At 34.6% G+C, this 16848-nt stretch overlaps 2 protein-coding genes across 3 annotated transcripts in view; both read right to left on the bottom strand.

Annotated features, from left to right (window-relative positions):
• LOC145334174 (all trans-polyprenyl-diphosphate synthase PDSS1-like) overlaps positions 1-16848 on the bottom strand; it is a 320870-nt gene that overhangs the window by 58981 nt on the left and 245041 nt on the right. The gene's annotated exons all lie outside the window — the stretch shown is intronic.
• Ttc26 (tetratricopeptide repeat domain 26) overlaps positions 1-16848 on the bottom strand; it is a 65562-nt gene that overhangs the window by 785 nt on the left and 47929 nt on the right. For both annotated transcript variants that reach the window (XM_080179066.1, XM_080179067.1), the window contains 6 exons: positions 4613-4687; positions 4177-4227; positions 3553-3669; positions 3233-3257; positions 2842-2923; positions 804-855 (listed from right to left, as the gene is read on the bottom strand). In XM_080179066.1, the coding sequence (XP_080035192.1) occupies positions 804-855; positions 2842-2923; positions 3233-3257; positions 3553-3669; positions 4177-4227; positions 4613-4687 (402 nt within the window). The remainder of the gene's footprint in view (positions 1-803; positions 856-2841; positions 2924-3232; positions 3258-3552; positions 3670-4176; positions 4228-4612; positions 4688-16848) is intronic.

Raw genomic sequence — 16848 nt, 5'->3', positions numbered from 1 at the left:
TTTTAACGTCAAAATCAGTCCGACACTTTTACTAGGTTCAGGGAAAATGATAGGGTAGAGGGGGGGGGGTGAGTATGATCGTTATTTTAGCCCACTACAAGTTCTACTTAGAGTATATGATAATCTAAGGTGAATTCTTAAAAAACTTTTGCCCCACTAAAATCAGTGAGGCAAACTAATAAATTAGAGGGGATAATTCTGCCTCTCTAAAATTTTAGTGTGGCAAAAGTTTACTCTAGTGTAAGATCCAAGTAATAATACATCCAATTGCACAAAAATTACCGGCTGACAAACCGACAAAGTGAGTTATAGAGAAGATGTTCAATCATTATAAAAAAGAAATGAAGAAAAAGAAAGAAAAAAATATACTAAAAATCACGAAACCTCTAGATTTTGTAGCACAATAAATGTAAAGTTGGGTCTTTGCCTAAAAGGGAAAGTAACATTTAGCTCTTACTCCCTCTATTCTTTTACTTTAAATGTAACACGACAGACAGACGAAACATTTATATATTTATTATAGTGCCTAATAAAAAATGACATCATACAATGCAAATTACCAATGATACAGTAAACATTGTAATTTTCCAATGGTAAATTGTATTCTCACCTATCATTGGTCATTTGTATCGTAAGACGTTATATTTATTATGCACTACACGCTGTTTCTTACAGCAATTTTTTAATTCTAAGTCAAATTTGAGAGTTTTGTCGCAAATTTATGTAACCATCTAACATTAGCGACACAGACAGACAAAAGAACGGACACAAAAACTTGTAGAGTATCTTCGCTACTATAAAACCTGAGGATTCGATGTGTTGCGTAGAATTTGAACCACGTCGGCCAAAGCTTGCCTGAAAAGGTAAAAGTTAATTTTATAGTATAGTGCTTTTCAAGAAAGCTCTATTTTCGAAGAATAGTTATTTAACGCATCGTATTATAGAAAGCTTTCCACAGGAGTAAATATGAAAAATTATAAGATTAAAACCAGTTTTGTTAGCCCCGGGTATTTATGAATTTTATTTTCATATTTGTGAAAAAAATGTCTGTAATACGATGCTATACATGATGCTTCAGTTTGCCTGAGAACCTGTTCTAATCCAGCGGATATTAATCGGTTTCTGAGCCCTACTGGAAATGTAATTAAATGCTTAAAAATGTTTTTAAAAGCGGAACTTTTCTATAAATAGGGTCGGTCAGTCCGTCCGTAACGGATAGCTTTTTCGTTAATTTAGGCATGTTAAATTTGTCCTATCGATTTCAAACTTTGCATGATGATTCCTGTAGTAATTAGGTACGATTTAGAAAGCGTAGCAACTCTATAATCGTTATCAGAATGTCCGTACGTCCATTTTAAACATTTATATGTTTTTACTTTTTTAACAACAATTCTTTATGTGATAAAATCATCCGATTGATCTGATTTTTGGATTACTGATTTTATAACAATGAGGTACAATACTTTGAGTGAAGCATCTCTATAATCCAGTCAAAAAAAGTCAGTATGTCCTTAAACAGAATTCTGTATTTAAGAAGTTTTGCAACAAATTTACGTATAATTTTGTCAAAACTTACATATTCATATTTTGTATATTCCGTTCTGACACTTTACAAGATTTAATGTTCGGTTGTCATACCATTTCGGAGCTTCGCTTTTATGGATGTTGTCATCCTTGTTTTTTATTTTATAAAAAAGAACAAACTAAGAGTAAAGTTTGGTATTAAAAGATTGATGTTTAAAATATTTAAGTAACATGTCACTTTGGAATGAATTCCTTATGGATGCAATCTTAAAAGCATTTTCATTTAAATATATAGATTTGTAAGTTGATAGATAGAATATAGATAGATAGAAATTGAAGTAAAATAATAGAGAGGGGAGGGGTTAACTAACTTATGTTAAACCCTTGAACCCTGTGTCTACTCTCAATTGGGTCTTTGATTTTCATCCAAGAGCGTCGGAAATATTAACACAGACAACTCGCTACAAAAGAGCAGAAAGAAATTTGTTAGAAGACGAAAAAGATCCCCAACACTTAATCCAGGTAGTTATCTGAGCTGGATCTTTAAATCATTTTAGTGGTGAGCAAGATCGGGGTGGCTCACCGCGATCTGTCTCACAACTAAATGATTTAAAGATACCGCTCTGGATTATATTTCTACTTAAACATTTATCAGATGAAATATAGGACTGATACACAGAATAAATAGTAAGCCAGAAAGTATACAGAAGTATAGATAGATATACTCTACACATAAAATGAATATATTGCTAAATTATCATTTGAAATACAGATAGATGGATAGATAAATAGATAGATAGATACTGACTAGATTATAGACAGATAGATAGATAGATAAATAGATAGATAGATACTGATTAGATTATAGATAGATAAGTATACCTGTCCTCTCTACCCGCAATTATCATTTGAAATAGAGATAAATAGATAGATAAATAGATATATAGATACTGATTAGATTATAGATAGATAAGTATACCTGTTTTCTCTACCCGCAATTATAATTTGAAATAGAGATAAATAGATAGATAAATAGATACTGATTAGATTATAGATATATAGGTATACCTGCCCCCTCTACCCGCTATGTTGATTTGAAATACATAAAGATAGATAGATAGATAGATAGTTTATAGTTAGATAAGTATACCTATTCTCTCTACCCGCAATTATCATTTGAAATACAGATAGATGGATAGATAAATAGATAGAAAGATACTGATTAGATTATAGATAGATAAGTATACCTCTACCCGCAATGTTGATTTGAAATACAGATAGATAGATAGATAGACAAATAGATGAATAAATAGATACCTGTCCTCTCTGCCCGCAATGATCATTTGAAATACCCCGACACAAGCTCCTCGTTTACCCTCCCAATACTCGGGATTCGGATCTAAAACAAAATTTTGTCTACCAAGCTCCGAATCTGATTAGATTATTACTGGATAAAAATGTTTTTTAACAATATTTAAAAAACATATATCGCAATTGTCCACGAAAAATAAAATGAAAATAATTTCAATCTTGCTTCCTAGTCCTTATAATGGTATGTGAAATACGAAGTAAAGTCGATGTTTTTTCAACATTTGCAAAGTTGAAAAAAAATAAAAATCTTAAAAATCACAAAACCTCTCTCACAAAAAGGTTGCGTGATTAAAAGAATTGTTGTTTTAAAAGATTTTCGTGACTAAAATAAGCTTACCTAATCTTTCCAGCATATCAAAAGCCTAAAATTAAATATGTTTAGTTAAATATAATCATTAACTGTAAAAAAATTTAAATAAATTCTTAAAATCAAAAGTAAAGAACATCAACGGAATATTCTGTATTAATTAAAACAAAGATCGTCATAAGAGGAATATTTTAGATTATAATAAGAACAGTAAAGTGAAATACAGAAAAAGGATCTCTGAAATTGTGGGTCCAGATTGGTTGTTTTTTTAAGGTAAGCATTATAGATATCTTGGTCGTAGCTAGGTCGTAGCAACCAATTATCCATTTAAAACAAGAACAAATGATCACCTTAGCGGCGTAGTAGAAGTGTCCCATCTTATAGCAATCATTTGCTATGAGCTGTAGCAGAGAGAAAGACTCGCCACTAGTTTCCATCTTTACATACAACTCCCAGGCAAGACGAGCCTACATAAGTAATTTATTTTACAACATCCATGACTACATCCATAAAAGCGAAGCTCTGAAACGGTATATAGTATCAGAACTAAAAAGCAAAATATAAATGTATAGACTACACAAAATTGTTTTAAATGAACTATTGTCTTTGTGGTAACGATTATAGAGTTGCTACACTTCCTAAACCGTTCCTAATAGTTATAGGAATAGTTATACAAAGTTTAAAATTGATAGAAAAATCTATCATGTTCTTCACAATATTTGAATAGAAAATTTAAGAATATGTCTCTGATTAAGGACATAAAAATTTATAAACAGCTTTCCGCGGATTAAATTGAAAAATTATAAAATTAAAACCAATTTTGTTAGCCCCGAGGGTACAAAACTGTTATTGATTTTACGATTTTTATTTTAATATTCGTGGAAAATGATTGTCTTTTTTTCAGTATGGCGGAGAACCGGTTCTAATCCAGCGGATATTAGTTGGTTTCAAAGCCACACTAGAAAATGTGTTACCTTTCCATTCATAATGAAACTTCTTGCCAGCCAGGCCAAGTAGGCATAATCCTGATAATAAATAAATAAATTATGTTGTAAACAAGATTAGTTTTTATAAAAACTGATGCCTTTTTGAAATGGAAAAATGATATTTTTCCTGCACAAACGTACAAACGGACGGAAAGACAAACTTTTTGGAGACCACCGTCCAAAAGGCCATATAAATGACGAGAAAGCATTGAATTTAAAAAAATGGCGGAAGAAGTGAAAACTAGATGCCTTTTTTTCAAAAAGACATACAAAGATGACAATAAAAATCTACCAGTTACAAAAGATAAAGATTTAAAATTGGAAAGTAATGCTTCTAATCAACTTAAAGGAATTATAATTTACGTAAGTCCTAGGCATAATAAAAGTAAGTTATATCTTAATACAAATTTCAAACAATTTTTACCTGTTTTAATTTTTCACTTGTGATGTTTAGGAATATTTCTTCTGCCTCTTGGAAATTACCAACTGCTGCTTTGGCCTAAATAAAAGAAAAAATGAGATATTTTTTATTTTCAGATAGTTGTCTAGAGACACGTAAATTTAATGTGATTTTTAGGGATAAAACAAAGTTTGGTTCAGTTGAAATATACCCGAAAAATGGATATCATGACAGGGGAAAATTGTCGTCAATTTAGACATGGAAATCATTTATTGTTCAGTTTGTTCATCCAGGAGGTGGGGGGATCATTATTTTAGCCAGCGACAAGTTTCACTTTAATATAGTACACCAAAATCTGGTGTAAGATCCACGTAATAATAAATCCATTGTTGGAAACGAGGTAGAAAGCACACATTATCATTGAAGTTAATCATGGATATAAAAAGAACAAAAAAAGATAATTCCATTTTTAACGGAGAATTTGATTAAGAGTCTAATTTTGTACAGTTCATATGTTTTTTTTCTCAAGTTTTACAAATATTTTGTCAATGATTTATTTATATTAATATGTACAAAACAAAAAGGTTTAAAAAACAAATATTAATTTAACTGTTAGAAGAAGTTTATAAAAATTTTGACGCTTATAAAAATTTCTTACATTCACGGTTATGATTATTTAATTCGGATCATGGGCAATCATTAACATTTACTTAACCTAACCTAACCTAAAATAACCCTTCAAAAGCTACTGTGAAAATACGATGAAACCGGAAACTTCGTTTTCTTTCCATGATCCTTTAATTCTTTTTCTACTTAATGTGTAATAACAACAATTTCTATTTTTAGATAAATACAAATTTTGTATGATATAAAGATTTTGTGTTAGCTTTAACAAATGTTGTATCTCAAAGATACAGGAAAAGGTTGAGGGAAGTTCATTCAAATACATTGCATTGCTGCAGTAACCTCAATATGCTTACCGATTAGGTTAAATTAATTAGACTGAATTTAAACGTATCTATCTGTAATTGTATATGTATGCCAACATGTCCAGAATAGACAAACGAACATTAACACTTATAAGAAACATTAAAAAATCGGTCATGAAAATACTTGAATACAAGACGTATAAATAAAAGACTTAATTATAGAGATGATTCGCTTATAAGATAATACTTAATTTTTCTAGAAATTAAAATGCTTAATTATTTTCTGTGTTAAAAAAAGTTGAAAACTAATCTATAATACAAAGTAGTACGATGTCTGTCTGTCTGTCTGAAGCTTAAGATCTCAGTAACTACTGAAACGATTGGGCTATACTTCTCAGGGAATATACCTACTGGTCCTGTGATGGTTTTAAGCTATTATCTTGGAGAGTGGGACACCCCCCCCCCAAAAAAAAAGATTCATTTTATTACTAATATTTAAAAAGGAAGTTCGACTCCCCATAAACCCCCCCCCCCAAAAAAAAAAAAATTTCTTTTTTAATATTTAAATAACACAAAAATAGGTTGATCAAACCTTTTGGGGCAAAGCCTCTAGAGGCTAGGGGCGAAGCCGCTAATCTATAATACAAAGTAGGGGTATAGTCCTTTCCATGACATCGCTCCATATGGGGCGATGATTTTAATTGATCGCCTCTTATGACAAGGGGCGATGTATTGGCTCCTTGAAAGGAGCGATTTAATAGCCCCTTATAACAAGAGGCGATGTTATGACTCCTTGAAAGGAGCAATTTGATAGCCCCTTGCCCTAAGAGGCGATTAAATGATCCTTTATCGCTCCATAATCGCTCCTTCTAAAGAGGTAATGATATGTCCTCTTATCCCAAGGGGCTATTTAATAAAATATCGCCTCTTCATGGCCCCTTCACGATTTTATATATCTGAGTTCCTTGATGGCCCCTACATCGCTCCTTCATCTCTCCTTCTTGAAATTTATATTACATTGTACTTACTTTGATGGCCCCTACATCGCTCCTCCATCGCCCCTTCATCGCTCCTACATCGCTCCTTCATCTCTCCATCTTGAAATTTATACTACATTGTACTTTGATGGCCCCTACATCGCTCCTCCATCGCCCCTTCATCGCTCCTACATCGCTCCTTCATCTCTCCTTCTTGAAATTTTTATTACATGGTACTTTGATGGCCCCTACATCGCTCCTCCATCGCTCCTCCATCGCCCCTTCATCGCTCCTACATCGCTCCTTCATCTCTCCTTCTTGAAATTTACATTACATTGTACTTTGATGGCCCCTACATCGCTCCTCCATCGCCCCTTCATCGCTCCTCCATCGCCCCTACATCGCTCCTTCATCTCTCCTTCTTGAAATTTACATTACATTGTACTTTGATGGCCCCTACATCGCTCCTCCATCGCCCCTTCATCGCTCCTCCATCGCCCCTACATCGCTCCTCCATCGCCCCGTACATCGCTCCTTCATCGCCCCTTCATCGCTCCTACATCGCTCCTTCTCCAAATTTATATTACATTGCAACTTGATGGCCCCTACATCGCTCCTCCATCGCCCCTTAATAGCCCCTTACCTTAATTTATATAACAAAGCTCCTATATGGCCTCTCTATCGCCCCTTAATAGCCACTTAATTTAATTATATAACATTGCCCCTACATAGCCTCTCCATCGCCCCTTAATAGCCCCTTACCTAAATTTATATAACAAAGCTCCTATATAGCCTCTCCATCGCCCCTTAATAGCCCCTTACCTTAATTATGTAACATAGCCCCTACATAGCCTCTCAATCGCCCCTTAATAGCCTCTTACCTTAATTTATATAACATAGCCCCTATATAGCCTCTCCATCGCCCCTTAATAGCCCCTTACCCTAATCTATATAACATAGCCCCTACAAAGCCTCTCCATCGCCCCTTAATAGCCCCTTACCTTAATCTATATAACAAAGCTCCTACATAGCCTCTCCATCGCCCCATAATAGCCTCTTACCTTAATTATGTAACATAGCCCCTACATAGCCTCTCCATCGCCCCTAAATAGCCCCTTACCCTAATTTATATAACATAGCCCCTACATAGCCTCTCCATCGCCCCTTAATAGCTCCTTACCTTAATTTATATAACATAGCCCCTACATAGCCTCTCCATCGCCCCTTAATAGCCCCTTACCTTAATTTATATAACATAGCCCTACATAGCCTCTCCATCGCCCCTTAATAGCCCCTTACCTTAATTTATATAGCATAGCCCCTACATAGCCTCTCCATCGCCCCTTAATAGCCTCTTACCTTAATTTATATAATCCTTACCTTAATATATATAACATAGCCCCTACATAGCCTCTCCATCGCCACTGAATAGCCCCTTACCCTAATTTATATAACATAGCCCCTACATAGCCTCTCCATCGCCCCTTACCTTAATTTATATAACATAGCCCCTACATCGCCCCTCCATCGCTCCTACATCGCCCCTTCATCGCTCCTTCTTCAAATTTATATTAAATTGTACTGTGATGGCCCCTACATCGCTCCTACATCGCTCCTTCATTGCTCCTATATCGCCCCTTCATCGCTCCTTCTCCAAATTTATATTACATTGCAACTTGATGGCCCCTACATCGCTCCTACATAGCTCCTCCATCGCTCCTCCATCGCTCCTTCATCGCTCCTACATCGCCCCTTCATCGCTCCTTCTCCAAATTTATATTACATTGCAACTTGATGGCCCCTACATCGCTCCTCCATCGCCCCTTAATAGCCCCTTACCTTAATTTATATAACAAAGCTCCTATATGGCCTCTCTATCGCCCCTTAATAGCCACTTAATTTAATTATATAACATTGCCCCTACATAGCCTCTCCATCGCCCCTTAATAGCCCCTTACCTAAATTTATATAACAAAGCTCCTATATAGCCTCTCCATCGCCCCTTAATAGCCCCTTACCTTAATTATGTAACATAGCCCCTACATAGCCTCTCAATCGCCCCTTAATAGCCTCTTACCTTAATTTATATAACATAGCCCCTATATAGCCTCTCCATCGCCCCTTAATAGCCCCTTACCCTAATCTATATAACATAGCCCCTACAAAGCCTCTCCATCGCCCCTTAATAGCCCCTTACCTTAATCTATATAACAAAGCTCCTACATAGCCTCTCCATCGCCCCATAATAGCCTCTTACCTTAATTATGTAACATAGCCCCTACATAGCCTCTCCATCGCCCCTAAATAGCCCCTTACCCTAATTTATATAACATAGCCCCTACATAGCCTCTCCATCGCCCCTTAATAGCTCCTTACCTTAATTTATATAACATAGCCCCTACATAGCCTCTCCATCGCCCCTTAATAGCCCCTTACCTTAATTTATATAACATAGCCCTACATAGCCTCTCCATCGCCCCTTAATAGCCCCTTACCTTAATTTATATAGCATAGCCCCTACATAGCCTCTCCATCGCCCCTTAATAGCCTCTTACCTTAATTTATATAATCCTTACCTTAATATATATAACATAGCCCCTACATAGCCTCTCCATCGCCCCTAAATAGCCCCTTACCCTAATTTATATAACATAGCCCCTACATAGCCTCTCCATCGCCCCTTAATAGCCCCTTACCTTAATTTATATAACATAGCCTCTACATAGCCTCTCCATCGCCCCTTAATAGCCCCTTACCTTAATTTATATAACATAGCCCTACATAGCCTCTCCATCGCCCCTTAATAGCCCCTTACCTTAATTTATATAGCATAGCCCCTACATAGCCTCTCCATCGCCCCTTAATAGCCTCTTACCTTAATTTATATAATCCTTACCTTAATATATATAACATAGCCCCTACATAGCCTCTCCATCGCCCCTGAATAGCCCCTTACCCTAATTTATATAACATAGCCCCTACATAGCCTCTCCATCGCCCCTTAATAGCTCCTTACCTTAATTTATATAACATAGCCCCTACATAGCCTCTCCATCGCCCCTTAATAGCCCCTTACCTTAATTTATATAACATAGCCTCTACATAGCCTCTCCATCGCCCCTTAATAGCCCCTTACCTTAATTTATATAACATAGCCCTACATAGCCTCTCCATCGCCCCTTAATAGCCCCTTACCTTAATTTATATAGCATAGCCCCTACATAGCCTCTCCATCGCCCCTTAATAGCCTCTTACCTTAATTTATATAATCCTTACCTTAATATATATAACATAGCTCCTACATAGCCTCTCCATCGCCCCTAAATAGCCCCTTACCCTAATTTATATAACATAGCCCCTACATAGCCTCTCCATCGCCCCTTAATAGCCTCTTACCTTAATTTATATAACATAGGCCCTACAAAGCATCTCCATCGCCCCTTAATAGCCCCTTACCTTAATTATATAACATAGCCCCTACATAGCCTCTCCATCGCCCCTTAATAGCCTCTTACCTTAATTTATATAACATAGCCCCTTCATAGCCTCTTCATCGCCCCTTACCTTAATTTATATAACATAGGCCCTTTATGGCTCCTGTACAGCCTCTGTAATTGTATTGCCCCTTCATTATAGAAGGTAGGGCATTAAGGTAAGGAAGGAATGTGACCCTCTACAGTTTTAAATTTAAGTTTTAAAAGGATGACAAGGATGACAACATTTATAAAAGCAAAGCTCTGAAACGGTAGAAAAAAGTTTAAAGGAAGCCTGCAAGAAATACCACGCTTTAACTGCTGAAAGACTGCCACAAGTAGACCAAATACCCCAAATTTGAAGCCTTCAGCTTCTATAACAAAAAAGTTCTAGGCATTTTAAAATGACATTTTATGTACAATGGAAATTTTGAAAGAATTGCAATGCTCATGTTGAAAACTTTAAAATTAAACTACGTGGCCTAGAAACAAAATTATAAGCTTATTTTTGTCATAAATTTAGGTTTCCAGTAACTAATTATATTTTTACAATAAAAATACCCATTTTTATAGTCAAAATCATTAAAAAAAAATAAGTTTTACTTGCGTTGTACCGAATGTACTGTAGCCAATCAGAAGGCTGAATCAGGTTAACAACCAATCACAGCTAAGCTTGTATTAGTTTACCCCTTTGTTTCCGCTATGATTTTCGTTTAAAAATGCAATTTAAATCGATTTTTTTTCATAGATTTTGACTATGAAATGTGGTGTTTTTATTGTAAAAATGTAATCAGTTACAGGCAATCTAAGTTTCTGACAAAGATAAGGTTATAATTTTATGTCTAGGCAACGTAATTTAATATTGTTTTTTCTTTTATGAGCATTGGAAATCTTTCAAAAATTCCATTGTACATAAAATGCTATTTTGAAATGCCTAGAACTTTTTTGTTATTGAAGCTGAAGGCTTATAATTTGGGGTATTGGGTCTTCTTGTGGCAGTCTTTTAGCAGTTAAAGCGTGTTATTTCTTGCAGGCGTCCTTTAATGAACATTAATAATGTAGAGTGTCAGAACTGAATAGTCAGAACATAAATTTAAAATTCGAAACAAAATTGTAAGTAAATTTATTGAGAAATTGCTAACATGCAGGAAAATGCTTAAGGACGTACTCACATTTTTTGGACTTGATTATAGATATGATTCGCTTATAACATTCTATTTTGTTGTCCTAGGAATCAGTATCCCAGAAATCAGATTAATCGGATAATTTTGATACATAAAAATTTGTTGTAAGTTAATAATTAGTATGCTTAAAATGGACGTATGGATATTCTGATAATGATTATAGACTTTCTAAATCGTACCTTTCTACTACAGGAATCACATGCCTAAATTAACGAAAATAGCTAACCGTTACGGACGTACGGACTGATCCTTAATATAGAAAAGCTTTGCTTTTAAAAAGTTAAAAAGATTTTTTGAGGGGATGGGGTAATATTTTTCTTGGGGTGAATTTTCTGGGAGGGTGGAGATACCCTCCCTCGAAATAATTATAAACCCTCTATGAACTTAAAAGAAGCTTCACTGTAAAGGAGAACCATATAGGTTCAGCGGTTAGCTTTTCTACAGACAAAAAAAAGATTACTACTTTATATAATAGGTTATGAAAAAGGAAAAAAAAGCAAGATAACAAGGATAACAACATTCACAAAAGCAAAGCTCTAAAATCAGGAGGTCAAACATAAATTTTGTTAAAATTAGCGTAAATCTATAATACAAAGTAGAATGATGTCTGTCCATCCGTCTGTCTGTCTGTCCGTCTGTCTGTCCGTCTGTCAGTCCCTTAAGATCTCGGTAACCACTGGACCGATTATATTCTACTATTCAGGGAATATACCTACTGGTCCTGTGGTGGTTTTAGGCTATTTTCTTGGGGGGTGGGATACCCCCAACCCCCCCAAAAACAAAAAAATCCCCCCCCATTTTTTTTTTTGCTGAAGATTTTCTTGGTCCTATTACGAATTTCGCCAAAAAAAAATTTTATCACCTCTTGGGGCAAAGCCCCTGAGGCTACATACTTTCTAGTAATGAATATAGTATTGTACCCAACTGTTATAGAAATCATTCTGCAAAGTTTGAAATCGATAGGATATTTATAACATGTCTAAATTAAAGAAAATGTCGTCTAACCGTTTGGACGTACGGACAAACCAATCCTTACTATAGAAAAGTTTCGCATTTAAAAAGGAAAATTATAATGAAAATATAATGAATTAATAAAATAAATATAAATAATATAATAACATAATGAAATAAAGAAAAAAAATAAACTAAGAGAATGAAATTTTTTAGTTAAATAGAATATTGAATAAGGATCATATAATGGACAAACAGACAAAGTAAGTTATAGAGCAGACTTTAAGAGAATATGCTATTACTCAAAGATTATCACAAAACCTAAATCTTTTGAAGCATAATTGAGAGACAGACAAAATAATTTATAGACTGGATATACATATGTCATGGGAATATTCACTAAAAATCTCAACAGTCTATCTTTAACAATAGCAGAGAAAACCACATGCTTAACTTAATGAGAAGAGCAATGACGAAAGGACTAGCCCTAATTGTAGAAAAGTCTCTCTTTTAACAAAAAAAGTATTTTTTTTGGTCTGAAGCTTAAAAATTTCATAAACTGACTAAATTCTCCATTTAAGGGAAGCTTCACATAGGTCATGGGATGGTTTTTTGCTTTTTCATTTTCAGATTTAAGCCCCTAATTGGTTTAGGCTATTTTTCTGCCTCCTTACATTAAAAAGAGCGCAGCTGCAAGTGAATAAGAAAAGAGAAATATAAAAGAAGAATACATATTATCCTATTATATAAAGTAGTAAAACATAAACAAACGTTGGAGTGGACAAACCTAGGAATGGGACAATCGTCGGAGTGGACATTGCTTATGTAAAACGCAGGAGTGTCTTTTATTTTATTTATAAGATAAAAATCTTTCAAAACAAAAAAAAATCTTGAATATCTTTTCTCACAGACTGAAATTTTAAAATCAGTCTAACAGTTTTCCAAAGTAGGTAAGTTCTATCGAAAGGCAAAGGTTTGAAACAGATAGAACATTTCATTAAACTAAAACATATTTTTTTCTCACATTGTTTACAACTGTCAAATATGTTTTTTTATATGCCTAACCCCTGCAGGGGGCTTATTTGTATATTTATATCTTAACCTAACCTAACCTGTGTAGAAATAACTAAACAAATGTTGTTGAAACCTAATTTTTAAGATATTATAGACACTTCTGCGTTTTACTTATATAATGTCCACTCCGACATTTGTCCGAAACATCCTGTGTTTGTCCACGTTAGTAAGGCTTTCTGTTCTGAAACTTAAGATCTCAATAACTACTAAACAGATTGGGCTTTCTATTTCAGGTAAGCTTAATATTTGTCTTGTAATGGCTTTAGGCTATTTTATTTTAAGTCGAGGGATGGTTTTAGGCTATTCTATTTTAAGTCCTGGGAAGGCTTTAGGCTTTTATTCATTCCCCTTTGAATACAGAGCCAATAGATGCTGGGGGCGTAGCCGCTAGTCGATATACAAAGTTTTTTTTTGTCTGTAGCAAAGGATCTCGTTTGCTGCTAAACCGATATGATGTATGTCTGTCTGTCTATACCGTAGGATCTTGCTAACCGCTGAGTACTGAGATGATTTTAAGATAGTTTATTTTTTTTCCTTATAATAAAATAACAGGATATTTGTCCATAAAAAGCGAAGCAATATCTTAATTTTTGTTGTTGGAACTGTTATTCAGTTGATTATACCAAGGATCTAAAGGAATAAGACAATGGCCGATAAATTTTTATCCATCCCTAATAACGATACACAAAATTGCAACACTACAACCAAAATATGACAAAAGTCCCCAAAGTTTTGAGCCAACGAATAAGAAAACTTCATTATAAAACTTTGGAGACTATTGTAAAAATTGCCTAATGTTTCCTTTATCCCTGAGATTATACAGACTATCCTTAAACTAATATTTACATTAAAGTAACAGGATGTTTATCAGTATCAACTGAACCGATATGCTTCTCCTTTACATTGAAGCTTATTTTACTCGCAGGAAAAGTTTTCATTTTGGGGAGGGGACTAACACTTTCAGCCCCCGGAAGGTATCACTTCCCTTAAATTCTTAACCTTCCCCCTCCCCCCCCTCTCCACCACATCTATTCATTAAAGTACTCCTAGGGTCATCTATGGGATTAGCCGTTAGTGACTTAAAAATAATTCAAGTGCAATGATATATTTACCAAATTAATACGATAATTTTGTATACATTTTTGATGAAAAAAAATTATTTTGCCAAAGGCAGCCAAAAAATAAGCAGCAAATATTTCAAAAATGCTCTGATAATCAGAGATCTACAGGGATAAGACGATTGTCGATAAAATGATATATATACATATATACAGTGTGTTTTTTTATGAGAACTTTTTTGAAAGCAATTTTACCTTACTTATAGTTATTAGAATTTAATGATTAATGGCTTATTCTCTTCTTTTTTATAACCTTTAATAGAAAAGCAAAAAATATTTCAGTTTTTATTCAAAAAGTACAGTAAATTAAAAAATTTAAAACTTAGGTGTCAACATCTAAAAATGGTTTTAGTGCATTTTTCTTATAATCTACCTTTGCAAGAATGGCTGCAAAACGCTTCAAAGTTGAGATATTGAGCTAAAAATTTATATAGATACTACTTGTGACATGTACTAGAACATTTTGAAATTTGAAGGCCATATCTCAACCAGGGAGGGAATACTGGCCCCCCAATGTACTCCCTCCATTCTTGGAAAGGGTAGAAGATTTGAGCATAAGAAAAATGCGCTAAAACCATTTCTCGTATTCATTTGAATCCGGTGGATAGGAACCGGTTCTCATCCATACGAAAAAACTATGTCTAGCATCGTATTATATCCAGCTTTCTACGAATATAGATATGTACAATCATAAGATTAAACCCAGTTTTTTTAGCCGGTGCCTTCTGCACCTCGGGGCTAAAAAAACTAGTTTTAATCTCATAATTGTACTTTCTATATCCGCGGAAAGCCGTTTATAATACGATGCGAGAAATAACTATTTTAGATGTTGACACCCATGTTTTGAAATTTTGAATTTACTGTACTTTTTAAATAAAAACTGAAATATTTTTTTGCTTTTCTGTTAATGTTTATAAAAAACGAAGAGAATAAGCCATTAATCATTAAATTCTGATAACTATAAGTAGGGTAAAATTGCTTTCAAAAATGCTCTCATAAAAAAAAACACTGTATATATATGTATGTTTATATATTAATTATTCCCATTGATGATTCACAAAATTACCCCTTCTTTAGTTTAGAATTAGTGGTTGAAACATTTAGACACTCAACTTAATGAACTAAACAATCACAAAACAATAAAAAGTCCCCAAGGTTGTTAATCTAACGAATAAGAAAACGGTATTATAAAACTTTGGAGACTAGACAGCACTCTTGGATAAGCCAACTTATAACACTTTGGGAACTATCCTAATCCTCCCTGGCGAAATGACAATGAGATTTTTTGGTAAATTTGTGGCAAACTTTATTCTTAATAAATTAGCACTTGGCAAAATTATACTGGAGAGATATTTCATTGAAGAATAAATTTTTTTTTTGCCCAAACTTTTCGTCAGCCAATAATAACAGATAAGTTAAACATTGTAAAAATAATATAGTAACTTAACTCGAGTTGTCAACGGCAGAAATTAGGTCCTGAGATGGTTTTAGGCCTGGAAAGGTTTATAACAATTTTATCTGTATTTCTTAAAATAAATTAACAGAATCTTTGTCTGTATGTATGAATGTCTGTCTGTACCGAAGGATCTTGCTAACCGATAAACCAATATGGTTCTCCTTTACAGTGAAGATTCCTATAGGTCCTGAGATCGTTCTCCTTAATAGGGTAGCTTCTCATAGGTCCTGGGGAGGTTAATAACTATTTTATTTTAATCCTTATAATAAAGTAACAGGATCTTTGTCTGTATGTATGTCTGTCTGTACCTTGCTAACCACTAAACCGACATGGTTCTCCTTTACAGTGAAGCTTCCTATGGGTAATGAGATGGCTTTAGGCCATTTTATTTTTAATCCTTATAAAAAGTAACAGGATCATTGTCTGTATGTATCAAAGAAGATCGCTAACTGCAGAACCAATATGGTTCTCCTTTATAGGGTAGCTTCCAATAGATCCTGGGAAGGTGTATAACTGTTTTGAAGGAGGATATAAGGGGCTATTAAGGGGCGATGGAGAGGCTATGTAGAGGCTATGTTATATAAATTAAGGTAAGGGGCTTTTAAGTGGCGATGGAGGGCTATTAAGGGGCGATGGAGAGGCTATGTTATATAAATTAAGGTAAGGCGCTATTAAGGGGCGATGGAGAGGCTATGTAGCGGCTATGTTATATAAATTGGCTATTAAGGGGCGATGGAGAGGCTATATAGGGGCTATTTTATATAAATTAAGGTAAAGGACTATTAAGGGGCGATGGAGAGGCTATGTAGGGGCTATGTTATATAAATTAAGGTAAGGGGCTATTAAGGGGCGATGAAGAGGCTATTTAGGGGCTATGTTATATAAAATCGGGTAAGGGGCTATTAAGGGGCGATGGGGAGGCTATGTAGGAGCTATGTTATATAATTAAGGTAAGGGGATATTAAGGGGCGATGGAGAGGCTATGTAGGGGCTATGTTACATAATTAAGGTAAGAGGCTATTATGGGGCGATGGAGAGGCTATGTAGGAGCTTTGTTATATAGATTAAGGTAAGGGGCTATTAAGGGGCGATGGAGAG

The sequence above is a fragment of the Acartia tonsa genome, chromosome 12 (genome assembly GCF_053477335.1).
Source record: "Acartia tonsa isolate MP-2025a chromosome 12, ASM5347733v1, whole genome shotgun sequence".
NCBI lineage: Eukaryota > Metazoa > Arthropoda > Copepoda > Calanoida > Acartiidae > Acartia > Acartia tonsa.
Note: the sequence above shows the minus strand (reverse complement) of the source record. Positions and strands in the feature narration are given on the sequence as shown.